The following is a 14329-nucleotide window of genomic DNA, read 5'->3' as shown; positions in this document are numbered from 1 at the left end:
ACAAACATGTAAGGTTCTTATATGAGGATTTTAACTCTTTGCATCCTTACCAAGGAGTTGTCACTGAACACATCTGGATTATTCTCATAGATGAATTTTTCCACTCTCTTTTGGCGAAGCTTGAACATCTTGGAGCCTTTATTGCTCAGTAAAGAAAGCTCCTCCAGCATAATATCCCTGGGGACACTGATCTTCTTCCCCAAGTTTAGCCTGGAGCTTTCTTGCTCTCCTTCTCTTGTAGCTAAAACAGTAACAGTCATAGGATGTTAAATACTGCTCCTTAAAGCCCTATCCACATATTAGTGTCAGTAAAAAACATTATATTGTGATCCAAGCCTTCAGCAAATTCTGTAAGATTATCATGGTATTATCATGAGATTATAGGGATTCCAGAGTCATTGGATAGTTCTGTTCTCTAATGTCTCAGTCTGCACAGCAGGAAACATCTCCTTATTCACTCCCTTCATTAGTGATACTGATTTCCGTTTCTCCCGGCTCTTAGTGGTGTCTATGCTGAAAATTAAATAACTTTGTTTGGAATTAAGACAGTGGTATGGGCCTCCAGCAGTTGTGGACTGCTTTTATCTTGATGGCCATATAATAATCCTACTGTCAGTTAAAGTAGATGGCAAGTCTAGATATGACATGTACTTAACCTCCCTGGCGGTATGATTATTTCAGATTTTAGGTGCTGAATGCGGTACCATTATTTTGCATGGAAATTTGGGGCCAGATTCAGGTACCTGCGCTTTGGCGTAACGTATCCCCTTTACGTTACTCCGCCGCAAGTTTTCAGTGTAAGTGCTTGATTCACAAAGCACTTGCGTGTAAACTTGCGGCGGCATAGCGTAAAGCCGTCTGGCGCAAGCCCGCCTAATTCAAATGGGGCGTGTACAATTTAAATTAGGCGCGTTCCCACGCCGGACGTACTGCGCATGCTCTGTTTTGAAATTTCCCGCAGTGCTTTGCGCGAAATTACGGCGCACCGACGTGTTTTTTGAACGGCGACGTGCGTAACGTATTCCCGGATGTCATAGGAAAAAAAAAATTTAAATTCGACGCGGGAACGACGGCCATACTTTAACATGGATGCTGTAATTTTACACCATCTAAATAGCACACTTAACTTTACGACGGGAAAAACCGACGTAAGAGAATGCGACGAACGCGCGTACCTTCGTGGATCACCGTAATCAGCTAATTTGCATACCCGACGTGGAAAACGACGCGATCTCCACCCAGCGGCGGCTGAAGTATTGCATCCTAAGATCCGAAGGCGTACGAAGCCGTACGCCTGTCGGATCTTAGCCAAATGCCGTCGTATCTTGTTTGTGAATTACAAATTAAGATACGACGCAGAAAATTTGAAAGTACGCCGGAGTATCAGCAGATACTCCGGCGTACTTATTCTGTGAATCTGGCCCTTGGAGTTTTACATTGTAGGCCTGCAATTCTTAGAAATAACTCACTTAAATCTGTCCAAACAAGAGTCTAGTAGACATCCCGGGTATGATAAAATTTGAAAAACAAAATCATAAATTATAATATAATAAATAACTATAAATAATTATTACAAATAATAATATAATTATAATAAAAATTATTCAATAATGTAATCAAATCAAAAACACTGAAATTTGCTCAGTTGCAGAATTGTCGCTGTCATTACTTTTATTTTTTTATGACAAATTTCCCCACAAATCGCTATAGCTCAATTCTGCAAGTGATTCTAATTTATTATCTCTGTTTTTTAGCTGGTCTAAAACCACTTTTGACATACAGGGACACTTTTTGGTTGCTATGGACAATCTACAGTTTTTATTATATAAAAGTGCATGTAGGACACTGGGCAGACCACTAGGGACAAAGGGGGTGTGTATTTCTTTCATACAGTACTGTAATCTATAAGATTACAGTATACTGTATGTACTGTGTTTATTTTCTTTTTTAAATTTGGCGTCGATTTCCGCCCCCCGTGCGTCGTAATGTCACAGGGAACGGAGCTCGGCGGCACTCGGCACTGTAAATCAAACGAGGAGGACACAGCTCGATCACAGGGAGGCATCGCAGGATCCAGGGACAAGGTAAGTAACTTGTGCCTTGGGGTTACTGCTTTTGGTCCTGAAATTCCACCCCGAGCCAGACTTGGGAATACCGCCAGGGGGGTTAAAGGGGTTGTAAAGGTACAATTTTTTTTTCCTTAATAGCTTCCTTTCCCTAGTGCAGTCCTCCTTCACTTACCTCATCCTTCGATTTTGCTTTTAAATGTCCTTATTTCTTCTGAGAAGTCCTCACTTCCTGTTCTTCTGTCTGTAACTCCACACAGTAATGCAAGGCTTTCTCCCTGGTGTGGAGTGTCATGCTCGCCCCCTCCCTTGGACTACAGGGAAGAGTCAGGACGCCCACTAACACACACAGCTCCTTTCTCTATCTGCAACGTAGAGAGCATCCTGACTCTCCTGTAGTCCAAGGGAGGGGGCGAGCACGACACTCCACACCAGGGAGAAAGCCTTGCATTACTGTGTGGAGTTACAGACAGGAAGTGAGGATTTCTCAGAAGAAATAAGGCCATTTAAATGCAAAATCGAAGGATGAGGTAAGTGGAGGACTGCACTAAGGTAAAGGAAGCTATTTAGGAAAAAAAGTTGTACCTTTACAACCCCTTTAATGAAATTGTAGTGTAAATCTGCCATCTCTTTTTCCAAATAATATCTTTTAAATATTATTTTCTGGTAAATTTTCTAGCGATCACAAGACTGCTTTTGCCTTACTGTGGGCAGAACTAATGTGCCTAAGCATCACTATAGCCCATATGCTGGTAAGGCGAATGACAAAAGGCTAATGTCAAATGGGCTATTCTGCTGTTGGTGAGATATTGCTAGAAGCAGAACCACCTGGGGCAGGTTTCCAGTTACTTCTATGGAATTGCCCCTTTGCTGGCTTGGGATGCTGCCTAATCTCCGTCAAATACCTAAAAGAAACTCCATTAAAAACAAGTAAGGAACAAGTTAGCGATCCTGTCGCTGGTGACAAGTGGATTGCTCATAGCCTTTTTTTTTTAAAATTATGTCATAGTTGCAATAGATGCACACAAGCTACGGTGTATAAGGTGGGACATGTTTTTAATACATTTTTTTCTAACCACTTATTAAAATCTAATTCTGCACAGTTAAAGAAGTGTGGATTTGTGATAGAGCTAAAATGGCTTATGGCTACAATTTAAGGCACTGTGCTATTTGTATTGCACAAATCTAAAACTGTCAAGCCTAAGCAAATATCCAGGAGGGTTGCACATTTTGAATTACTTAATTGGTGGCATTGTACGGGAATGCAAAATTACATTATCATCAACATTTGCTAAAGCTGTAGGGTTAGGAGTGGCAAAACAGGCACATGAAGAATGATAAACTCGTCTGAGGCGGACGTCCTATGACAAAACACATGAGGTGGAGCTTGGTACGGACCCACGTCACTTCCAGTCTGTGGAACCCACACTGTCCCAGACCTCTCAGATTTTTGTTATTCCACGCTATTGCTATGTTATGCCTTGTTTTTAATCTATTTATTTTGATACAAAAAATACTGGATTTATACATTACCTAACACATATATTCCTCAATATATGTGGGGATATTCTATTTTAAAATGTTATTTTTATATTATAAATTTTATTTTTTTATATATTTATATATATATATATTTCATCTTCACACATATGTGTGCTTTGGACATGTATGAACATTTCATAATATTGGTGGGTGTATGCAACATCAAGTTCATTACATAACAGGATTGGTACTATTGCATTTTTCAAGCTTATTGCCGCGTACACACGACCGTTTTTCATGACGAGAATATTTTTTAATTGGTCGTTAAAAAACGGTCGTGTATATGCTCCAGAGCATTTTTCTCAATGAGAAAAATACCAGAAAAAAAATTAGAACCTGCTCTATTGTTTCTCTTCGTTTTTCACGTCGTGAAAAACGGTCGTGTGTACACTTTAGTGAGGGGGAAATAAAAGCGCATGCTCAGAAGCAAGTTATGAGACAGGCAAATTATCAAAAGCACCCCAAAGGGTGGCGCCATTCGAATGGAACTTTCCCTTTATAGTGCCGTCGTACGTGTTGTACGTCACCGCACTTTGCTCGACCGTTTTTTTTCCCATGAACGTGTGTATGCAAAGCAGGCTTGAGAGGAATCACGACAAATCACGTCGAGAAAAACTTTGTTTTTTTTCATGACATGAATTACGGTCGTGTGTACGCGGCATTAGAATTTATTATTGCTTTATGCACTTTCAGAGTTTTTAACACCTTGATCACTGGTTTTACACTAAATTATTTTTCTTACACATATATATATATATATATATATATTATTGTTGGTCATAATAGCACTTGCACTTATCCACGTGAAGTGTGATTCACCTTTGAAGGTCACTCTTTAGGTGACAGGCAGCGCCTCCTACCTCTTTTTATTGTTTACAATAATATATTTAGCACTCAACTAAAGTATATGCCTGAAGCCAGCCATTGGGATTGGTGAAGTCAACTGCAATTCTTATTGGGCTGCCCTGGAGCAGTGCTATACTGTTTCGTGCCTGTGCTGTGTTTAATGGGGGGGGGGGGGCTATGGATAAACATCAATATACCCTATTACTGCACAAAAAACACAATAGAAATTAGTTTTATATACTCACCGTCACCGGTTAATTCCATGATGACTTTTGTGTACTTTTTCCTCTTGTTTGGTGCTGGAGTTCCTGATAATGGCATTATGAAAAAGTTTTGCTTTGATTTTCTTTCTATTGAAAAAGAAATTGATTAATAATTATTAATGCACATTTATTAGTAAGGACAGCCATGCAAAGCTTATACTGACAACAGAGCATGAATTTTAGATTTGATAGCTCCAGTTTATGAAAATATCACATTGTTTAAGTTTTTATCACACTTACTCTTTAGATAAACCTAAAAGGTTTGAGCAATATACAGTAAATGTAAATGATAATTATAAATTTATAAAGCAGGAAAATTGAACTAAAAAAATACGCACATTTAACCTCCCTGGCGGTATGATTATTTCAGAAAAAAGGTGCTGAAAGCGGTACCATTATTTGCAAGGAAATTTGGCGTTTTATACTGTAGGCCTGTAATTCTTAGGAATAACTCACTTAAATTTTTTTATGACGAATTTCCCCACAAATTGCTATCACACAATTCTGCAAGTGATTATAATTTATTATCGCTGTTTTCTAGCTGCTCTAAAACCATTTTTGACATAAAGGGACACTTTTGGACAATCTACAGTTTGCAGGCAGAAAGAACAGTTTTTATTATATAAAAGAACATGTAGGGCACTGGGCAGACCACTAGGGACAAGGGGGTGTGTATTTTTTACATACAGTACTGTAATCTATAAGATTACAGTATACTGTATGTAATGTGTTTGTTTACCTTTTTGAATTTGGCGCCGTTCTCCGCCCCCATGCGCCGTAACGTCGCAGGGAACAGAGATCGGCGGCACAGGAGGACATCGAGCGAGGTCCCGCTAGCTCGCACAGCGCGGCGGCATCGCTGGATCCAGGGACAAGGTAAGTAACTTTGTCTCTGGCTGCAGCGTGGCGAGCCCGAGTCTGACTCGGGGATACCCATTTTGGTATAAAAATCTTACCCCGAGCCAGGGGGGTTAAACAGCACTGTGTTGCACTTTACATATGTAAAAGGTTGAGCTAAGGAAAATACCTCTAGGCAAGTAAATATAGTTAAACTTATTTTATAATTTTCAGTAAGTGTTGGTGGTTTCAATAAAATAGTTGGAAATATTGTCATAAATGATGGGAGTCGAGAAGTGACCATCACCATAATGGCCTGTTAAATCTCTTCCTCTTTATGTCACCTGATGAAATCATTACAATGAAAGGCGTATATTGGAAGCAAGAATGTTATAAATATTTACACTGAAAAAAACAACACTTTGCTACAATGTAAAGTAGTGAGTGTACAGCTTGTATAACAGTGTAAATTTGCTGTCCCCTCAAAATAACTCAACACACAGCCATTAACCGCTTAATCACCGCCCTATAGACGAAAGATGTCTACAAGGCGGTTCCTTAACTCCATGGATGTCCTCCCAGAATCGCGCTCCCGCGCGCCCCATGGGGCGCACACACGGGAATGTCCGTGACTGCCAGGTCCGCATCACAAATCAAGGCAAATCGCCGCTGATTGCGACGGTTTACCACGTGAATGCTCCGTCCAATGACGTCGCGATCACTTGTAAACAAACTGGCGTCATTTGTGATGACGCCGGTTCCTCCCTCCCCTCTCTGTACCGAACGGTATAGTGTGAGAGGAGAGGGGAGAGAGCGGATGCAGCACGGGTGCTGTGGGCTGGATCTGTGACAAATGCAGTCACAGATCCAGCCATCCCTACATGCTCAGCTATCCCTGCCCATACTGTGCAATACACAATACCCTGTGCAATACTCTGCAATACCCCACAATACTCTGCAATACCCCACAATACTCTGCAATACCCCACACTACTCTGCAATACCCCACAATACTCTGCAATACCCCACAATACTCTGCAATACCCCACAATACCCTGCAACGTCGCCTATGGGGATTTTTAAGTAGCAAAGTTTGGCGCCATTCCACGAGCGTGTGCAATTTTGAAGGGTGACATGTTGGGTATCAATTTACTCGGCGTAACTTAATCTTTCACATTATGTGAAAGAATGAAGAAAAAATACTAAATCTGCTAAATTTTATAACAGAAACAAAGAAAATTTTATTTTTTTTACAGAATTTTCAGTCTTTTTTCTCTTATAGCGCAAAAAAATAAAAAACCCAACGGTGATTAAATACCACCAAAAGAAAGCTCTATTTGTGTGAAAAAAAGGACGAAAATTTCATTTGGGTACAATGTTGTATGACTAAGTAATTGTCATTCAAATTGTGAGAGCACCGAAAGCTGAAAATTGGTCTGGTTATTAAGTGGGTTTACGTGCCCGGTGGTCAAGTGGTTAATGTCTAAACTGCTGGCAACAAAGGTGAGTACATCCCTCAGAGAAAATGTCCTCGTACACACACACACGGTTTTCTCGGCAAGAAAACTGCTGGCAGAGCTTTCTTGCCGAGTACACCGTGCGTGTGTACGAGGCTTTGAGGTTTCTTGTCAAGAAAACTGCCTAGAATCTAGACAAGAAAAATAGAGAACCTGCTCTCTATTTTCTCGTTGTAAATTTCGGCAGTGTTTTCCTGCCGAGAAACCCAAGCGTCTGTATACTTACCTGCCTCCATGGAAAACCGTGCATGCTCGAAATGACTTTGACGCATGTGCGGTAGCTTCCAAGGCATAGGTAGGGTGAAGCAAGATGGCGTCAATGGCATTGAGTGTGACGAGCGCATGCTCATCGTAGTCGATGACGTCACCGCGTTCGTGACATTCAAAAGAACAGCGGTTCTTTTAAATCATACGTCTGTACACTCGGCTGGCAAGAAAATCTTGCCAGGAATCTCGTCAGGAAAAACGACGTTGTTTTCCTGACGAGAATCCCAGCCGTGTGTGCAGGGCTTTATTCAAACTAATGTCATTCAAATGCTCCCGGAATCTGTCTCTAAGGCATCTAGTGGTACGTCCCACATATTGTATTATGCAGGAGGGAGGTGTTTTGGATCTTTCATTTACAGACCAGGATACCTGACAGTTTTAATTTTGAGTGGGATGTTTCCCACTACCACAAGTGATCCTACATCTCCTTTCTGCATATTCTTTTTTTGTTCCTGTGGATGGGTCTAATATTATTCCTTAGGTAGATATAAATGCCGATGAAGCACGTCCCCGCGCCGAATGAACTGCGCATTCCCCGTCCGTCAAAACTCCCAGGGTGCATTGCTCCAAATGACGTCGCAAGGACGTCATTGTTTTCGACGTGAACGTAAATGGCGTCCAGCCCCATTCACGGACGACTTACGCAAACAACGTAAAATTTTCAAAATTATACGCGGGAACGATGGCCATACTTAACATTGAGTACGCCACCAGATAGCAGCTTTAACTATACGCCAGAAAAAGCCGAACGGAAACAACGTAAAAAAATGCGACGGCCGCTCGTACGTTCGTGAATCGTCGGAAATAGCTAATTTGCATACTCGACGCGGATTACGACGGGAACGCCACCTAGCGGACGTCGAAAAATTGCATCTAAGATCCGAAGGCGTACGAAGACGTACGCCTGTCGGATCTAACCCAGATGCCGTCGTATCTTGTTTTGAGGATTCAAAACAAAGATACGACGCAGGAATTTTAAAATTACGCTGGCGTATCAATAGATACGCCGGCGTACTTTCTTTGTGGATCTACCCCATAATGATTTGGATGGCTGGGTTAAGCTGGGACCCCCACTAAACAAATAATAACAAATGGTATCTATGGAGATTAGGAGGAATTTTACTCCTTTGTTAACATTTTACGGGGGGCACAGTGGCAGCATTTAACAGGGCACAGTGGCTATAATTGATGAGCACAGTGGCTATAATTGATGGGCACAGTGGCTACAATTGATTATTGATGGGCACAGTGGCGACAATTGATGGGCACAGTGGTGACAATTGACAGGGACAGTGGTGACAACAATTGATGGCACAGTGGTAACAATTGATGGCACAGTGGTAACAATTGATGGCATGGCACAGTGGCTGTATTTGGCATGGCACAGTGGTGACAATTGATGGGCACAGTGGTGACAATTGATGGGCACAGTGGTGACAATTGATGGCACAGTGGCTGCGTTTGATGGCATGGCACAGTGGTCACAATTGATGGGCACAGTGGCAATAAATGATGGCACAGTGGCTGCGTTTGATGGCATGGCACAGTGGCTGCATTTGATGGCATGGCACAGTGGCGACAATTGATGGCACAGTGGCGACAATTGATGGCACAGTGGCGACAATTGATGGCATGGCACAGTGGCTGCATTTGATGGCACAGTGGCTGCATTTGATGGGCACAGTGGCTGCCTTTGATGGGCACAGTGGCTGCCTTTAATGGGCACAGTGGCTGCGTTTGATGGGCACAGTGGCTGACATTGACGGGCACAGTAGCTGCGTATGATGGGCACAGTGAGGCTACAACTGTTTTTTTTTTAGTTTGTTTGCGCCCCCACAAAAAAATTTGAGCACTAGCCGCCACTGGTTTGGTTTAAATATTAATATCAGTGACTATCATTAATTTCTTAAATGATTATATACATTGGAGAGATGTTGTTTATCCATGTACAGGGTTAATGGTTATATACACTTGATCTATTCATGTATTGGTATACACATTCCTTTTTTTATTTGATATTTTCTTTTGATATGTGTTTGTTTGTTTTTTATATTGTATAGATGGTATGTACCTGAATTACTTGGCAGGCTATGGGGTTTGTGGGGGGAGTAACATCAGTGTTAAGCCCCTTTCAGACGTCCGCTCCGTCTGTCCGCTCATTACAAGTCCGTTAATGAATCCCTATGGGGACGCGTCCGTTAGCGGATGGAGCATCCGCTAGCATCCGCGTCAGTCGGGTTCCGCTTTTCCGAACGGAAGAAACCCTATTTTTCTTCCGTCCGTCTGCATCAGGTTCCCCATAGGGGACAGCGGAGCAGAGACAGGGCGGTCCCTGCACTGTGTGCGGGGACCGCCCTATTCGCCGACAGCTGAGCGGGGATCCCCGCTGAGCCGACGGAGACACACGGAGCGGACCCGGAAACGGTCCGCTCCGTGTGAAAGAGCCCTTAGACGTGCCTGCAGCCTCAGAGCTATAAGCAGGCATGTAACCCTGAGCTAATCAGCAATGGCTAAGCACATGTGTGTGAAACGAGTTTGCTGAATTTTTTGAGCTGGCTGCATGTCATGTCATGTCCTTGTTTTTAATGAAATTTCAATAAAATTATCATTTTATGCTGGAAGTGACGCCATCCTTTTCTTCATCATTCTGCATCTTTTTACTCTGGACCAAGGCTGCCACCTGGCTTGTTTTGTAGCAGTGGAGACCTGATGATGGAGCGATACAATCGTTTTGTTTCACTTAGACCACAATAAGTTCCTTTGCGGCGAATTGGACTTCTTGTACTGTGTTGATTGAAGTTTGACACTTGGATTCACTAAATTGTTTACCTAATTGTGCATCTAGAAATATTTTTTATGGATTTGGTTTAACCTCCCTGGCGGTATGATTCTTTCAGAAAAAACATGCTGAAAGCGGTACCATTATTTGCAAGGAAATTTGGCGTTTTATATTGTAGGTCTGTCATTTTTAGAAATAACTCACTTAAATCTGACCAAACAAGCTTCTAATAGGCATCCCGGGTATGACATTTTTTTAAAAACAAAATTATAAATTATAATATAATAAAGAATTATAAATAATTATAACAAATAATAATATAATTATAATAAAAATTATTCAATAATGTAATCAAATCAAAATCACTGAAATTTGCTCAGTTGCAGAATTGTTGCTGTCATTATTTTTTTTTTTTTATGACGAATTTCCCCACAAATCGCTATCGCACAATTCTGCAAGTGATTATAATTTATTATCGCTGTTTTTTAGCTGATCTAAAACAATTTTTGACATAAAGGGACACTTTTGGTTGCTATGGACAATCTACAGTTTGCAGGGAGAAAAACGTTTTTATTATATAAAATGACATGCATTACACAGGACAGACCACTAGGGACAAGGGGGGTGTGTTTTTTTTTACATACAGTACTGTAATCTATAAGATTACAGTATACTGTATGTATAGTGTTTGTTTACTTTTTTGAATTTGGCGCCGTTCTCCGTCCCCGTGCGTCGTAACGTCGCAGGGAACGGAGATCGGCGTCACACGGAGGCACTGTGTGAATCGAGCGAGGTCCTGCTCGCTCACACAGCGCGGTGGCATCGCTGGATCCAGGAACAAGGTAAGTAAAACTCCCTGTACATCCAGCGAGGCGAGCCCGAGTCTGACTCGGGATTACCGATCCTAGCCCAAAAATCTCACCCCGAGTCAGACTCGGGAACACCGCCCAGGAGGTTAATTGATGTTAAGAGATTATAATTCTGCATTAATGCTGGATTATACTGTACATCTTCATCTCCAAAGCTTGGGGTTCTGCCTTGTCATAAGGATGCAAGTTAAAAGGAACTTGGGGAAGGGATGTGGGTTGGTACAAATGTCATCATATGAAGGTGTGTAAATATATTGACCAAAGTTACATGCAGAATCTGTAACATTTGCCTCGCCCTAATAAAGAATCTTCCTTAGTCAGTTTTTTTCTCTGGTTAGGAGTCTCGGAGGTAAGTTTCCTTAATTGCTGAGCTTCATTTTAAATACATTAAACCAGGAGCAGTTGTTAAAGCTATCTTTATATCTGCCTGTTTTTTATTTGTATTCTTTTTTTATTATTTGTTGTTATTTTCACACAACTATTAAATGTTGTTTTTGGTCTGGGGTAAGTACATAACAAAACCAATGAAAACACAATAGAAAAGTTGTAGTGCAAAGTAGATTTTCCTTTCGTAAATAACCCCCTGAGTCTCTATCTTAACACACTGGGGGTGATTTACTAAAGGCAAATAGACTGTGCACTTTGAAAAGTGCAGTTGCTCCAGAGCTTAGTAAATGAGGTAAAGCTTCACTATACAAAGAATACCCAATCAGGTGCAAGGAAATTAAAAAAAAAATTGTATTTTTGCTTGCACATGATTGGATGATGGAAGTCAGCAGAGCTTCTGCTCATTTACTAAGCTCTGGAGCAACTGTTGTAGTGTGCAACTGCACTTTGCAAAGAGCACAGTCTATTTGCCTTTCGTAAATCAATCCAATTTCTCCCTCTCCACATACTTTTATCCTTAGCTACTGCAGAAAAGTGTGAAAGTAGCTCCAGCAAGATGGTGGCACTATTTTTAAATCTTATTAGTACATCACAATCACGTGTGGATGCATTGCAATAAATGCGCTGTATAGCATTGTTACAGTGATGCATTGTGCAAAAATGATACATCATTTTAGCACAGCACATAGGTGGGAAGAACACCAATTGAAGGCAATGTTATTTCCCCTTCTGTTGCATTGTGGTTGTGTTGGACAACGCCGCCCAAGGCACCACAATGGCTTTGGTGTGAACCGGCCCTAACTCCCAATAACTAAAATGCAAATGGGTTAACTGAGGGTTTACACTATTAGTTTTATATAAATGCAGTAAATATTAAAGCGCTTTAGCATAAAAATTAAATATTTAGCATGCATTGCTGAAAGGAAGAATTAAATATTTAGCTATTGCAAAATGCCACCCACTAGTTTGTTTTGGGTAGAGGGTAATTAGAGTGCCTGCAATGTGAAGTTATACATAATCATGGAGTCCCTCAGTAAAGATTAATTTCCTCTGTTGATTTTTTGTCTTCTGTGATCTTTTTTAAATCTTTTTTATTTTTAAAAAGAGTAGAAAATAATTAAAAGCCCTGTCAATTTTTTGGCCCGTGTTCCTTTGGGTACAATTTTCTTCACCACCTGTCCAAAAAAAACAACAACAGGATGTTATACAGTCTTTCAAAAGCGAGGAGACAGTTGTCATTGGAATAGCCCCTGTTGTAATGATAACTAAGATTTTGAATATATTTTCTGTGATGATGGATACCAGGACAATTAGAGAGGGTGGGCATACTACTGGTATAGTTACATAAGAGTATGAAAGCTTTTTACTGAAGTAATTAGTGGAACTATCTTATAACTTTTGGTAGAAGCAGCAGGGGGGTACAGTGGTGGGGAAGATGTGCAGGGTGGTACAGTGGTGAGACAGATGAGCAGGGGGTACAGTGGTGGGGAACATGTGCAGGGGGTTACAGTGGTGGGATAGAAGAGCAGTATTTTACAGTGGTGGGGCAGATATGCAGAGTGGTACAATGGTGGGACAGATGAGCAGGGAGTTACTGTTGTGGGACCAATGAGCAGGGGGGTTGTCAGGTAAGATTCCGGAGAAGAACTGGCAGATATGCCAATATCCAATATGACCGTGCCAGTCCGCGCATGCTCATTAGCGACCGGCATGCAACGGTGAACATACGTTTGTGACGACAAATGTACGTATGCAAAACGTCCAAATTACCAGTGTTTGCTGGCCTATATAAGGACTCCAGTGGCTCTCACAAATCGCTGGATAATTGTTAGCTCTGTATCCTGTGTTCATGTGTTCCTTGCTCCTGTTTGATTACCTGTTACTGACCCGGCTTACCCTGACCTGCTGTGGCTCCTATCCTGGCTCTGAACCTGGCTTGTTTTACAGACTTGCTCTTGCCTGTTCCAGGTTGACTTCCTGTGTTTGACCCCTCAAACACTGCACTTCCTGCCTCTACTTCTGACTTCCTTCCTGTGTTTGACCCCTGGCCTGGCTTCTGACGTTGTCTCTGCTTATCCATTTGTCAAGATCAACCAGTACCCCCAGAGAATCATTAACCTGTGACCACCTTCTCTGCTTCTGGGTTTACTGCTTCTGGAACCATCAGACAGCTTCACCAGCAGGTAAACCGTGCATCCTCTGGGCATAGTTCCAACTCCAGAGGTATTCTGCACTCAGCCGCAAGGGGAGCCCTTTTTTCACCTCAGCCTCCAGCCTGGTACATGACAGTATAATCCAGCCAGCATGTCTGAGGCTGAAAGAGGTGCTTCCCCATTAGAGACTCTATGCCAACAAGTTACCGCCCTTACCCAAGTGGTGAAGAACCTACAAGACGGTTACTTTCAGCTGGAAGGTCACCTACAGAACTTTGCTGTGTCTTCTGCACCTGTTAGCCAGAATCCCTCTGCTTCAGCGTCTCCTGCCCAAGAACGTTCTGCATCTGTTCCCGCTGTGGTGATACTACCTCCAGAAATCAGGGTACCAGTCCCTGAACGCTTATCAGGGGACCAACAAAAGTTCAGGGCATTTTCTCTGGAATCCATAAAAGTCAGGTTTATCATCTCCCTCCTCTCAGAAGAACCCCAGTCATCGGCACACCACCTACTGGAGCAGAAAAGTCCTGTACTGCCACATTCCACAAGGCCATGGCACACCTCTACGATATGTTCTAGAGTTAAAAAACATTGTTAAGATCATATATCAAAAAGTGCAAGAAAATTTATACTCCCAACCATTCCCATTGAAGGGATGGAAATTGTTTAGTAAGGTAGTCTATTGAGATTAGGTGAGAGCGAGCATCGTGTTTCACGGGTACCCCACTTCCTATATATGTAGCGCCCTGCTCCTGATGACCAGTGGCTATGTTAAATTTAGTGGGTGTCTGAGCTGATAATTG

General features: G+C 41.9%; 1 protein-coding gene across 1 annotated transcript in view; it reads right to left on the bottom strand.

Annotated features, from left to right (window-relative positions):
- The window catches only part of MYOZ1 (myozenin 1), a 62718-nt gene that overhangs the window by 26421 nt on the left and 21968 nt on the right, over nt 1–14329 (bottom strand). The window contains exons 2-3 of the mRNA XM_040320456.1: nt 4700–4804; nt 51–241 (exon numbers count right to left, since the gene is read on the bottom strand). Coding sequence (XP_040176390.1) covers nt 51–241; nt 4700–4775 — 267 coding nt within the window. The 5' untranslated portion in view covers nt 4776–4804. The remainder of the gene's footprint in view (nt 1–50; nt 242–4699; nt 4805–14329) is intronic.

The sequence above is a fragment of the Rana temporaria genome, chromosome 8 (assembly GCF_905171775.1).
Source record: "Rana temporaria chromosome 8, aRanTem1.1, whole genome shotgun sequence".
NCBI lineage: Eukaryota > Metazoa > Chordata > Amphibia > Anura > Ranidae > Rana > Rana temporaria.
Note: the sequence above shows the minus strand (reverse complement) of the source record. Positions and strands in the feature narration are given on the sequence as shown.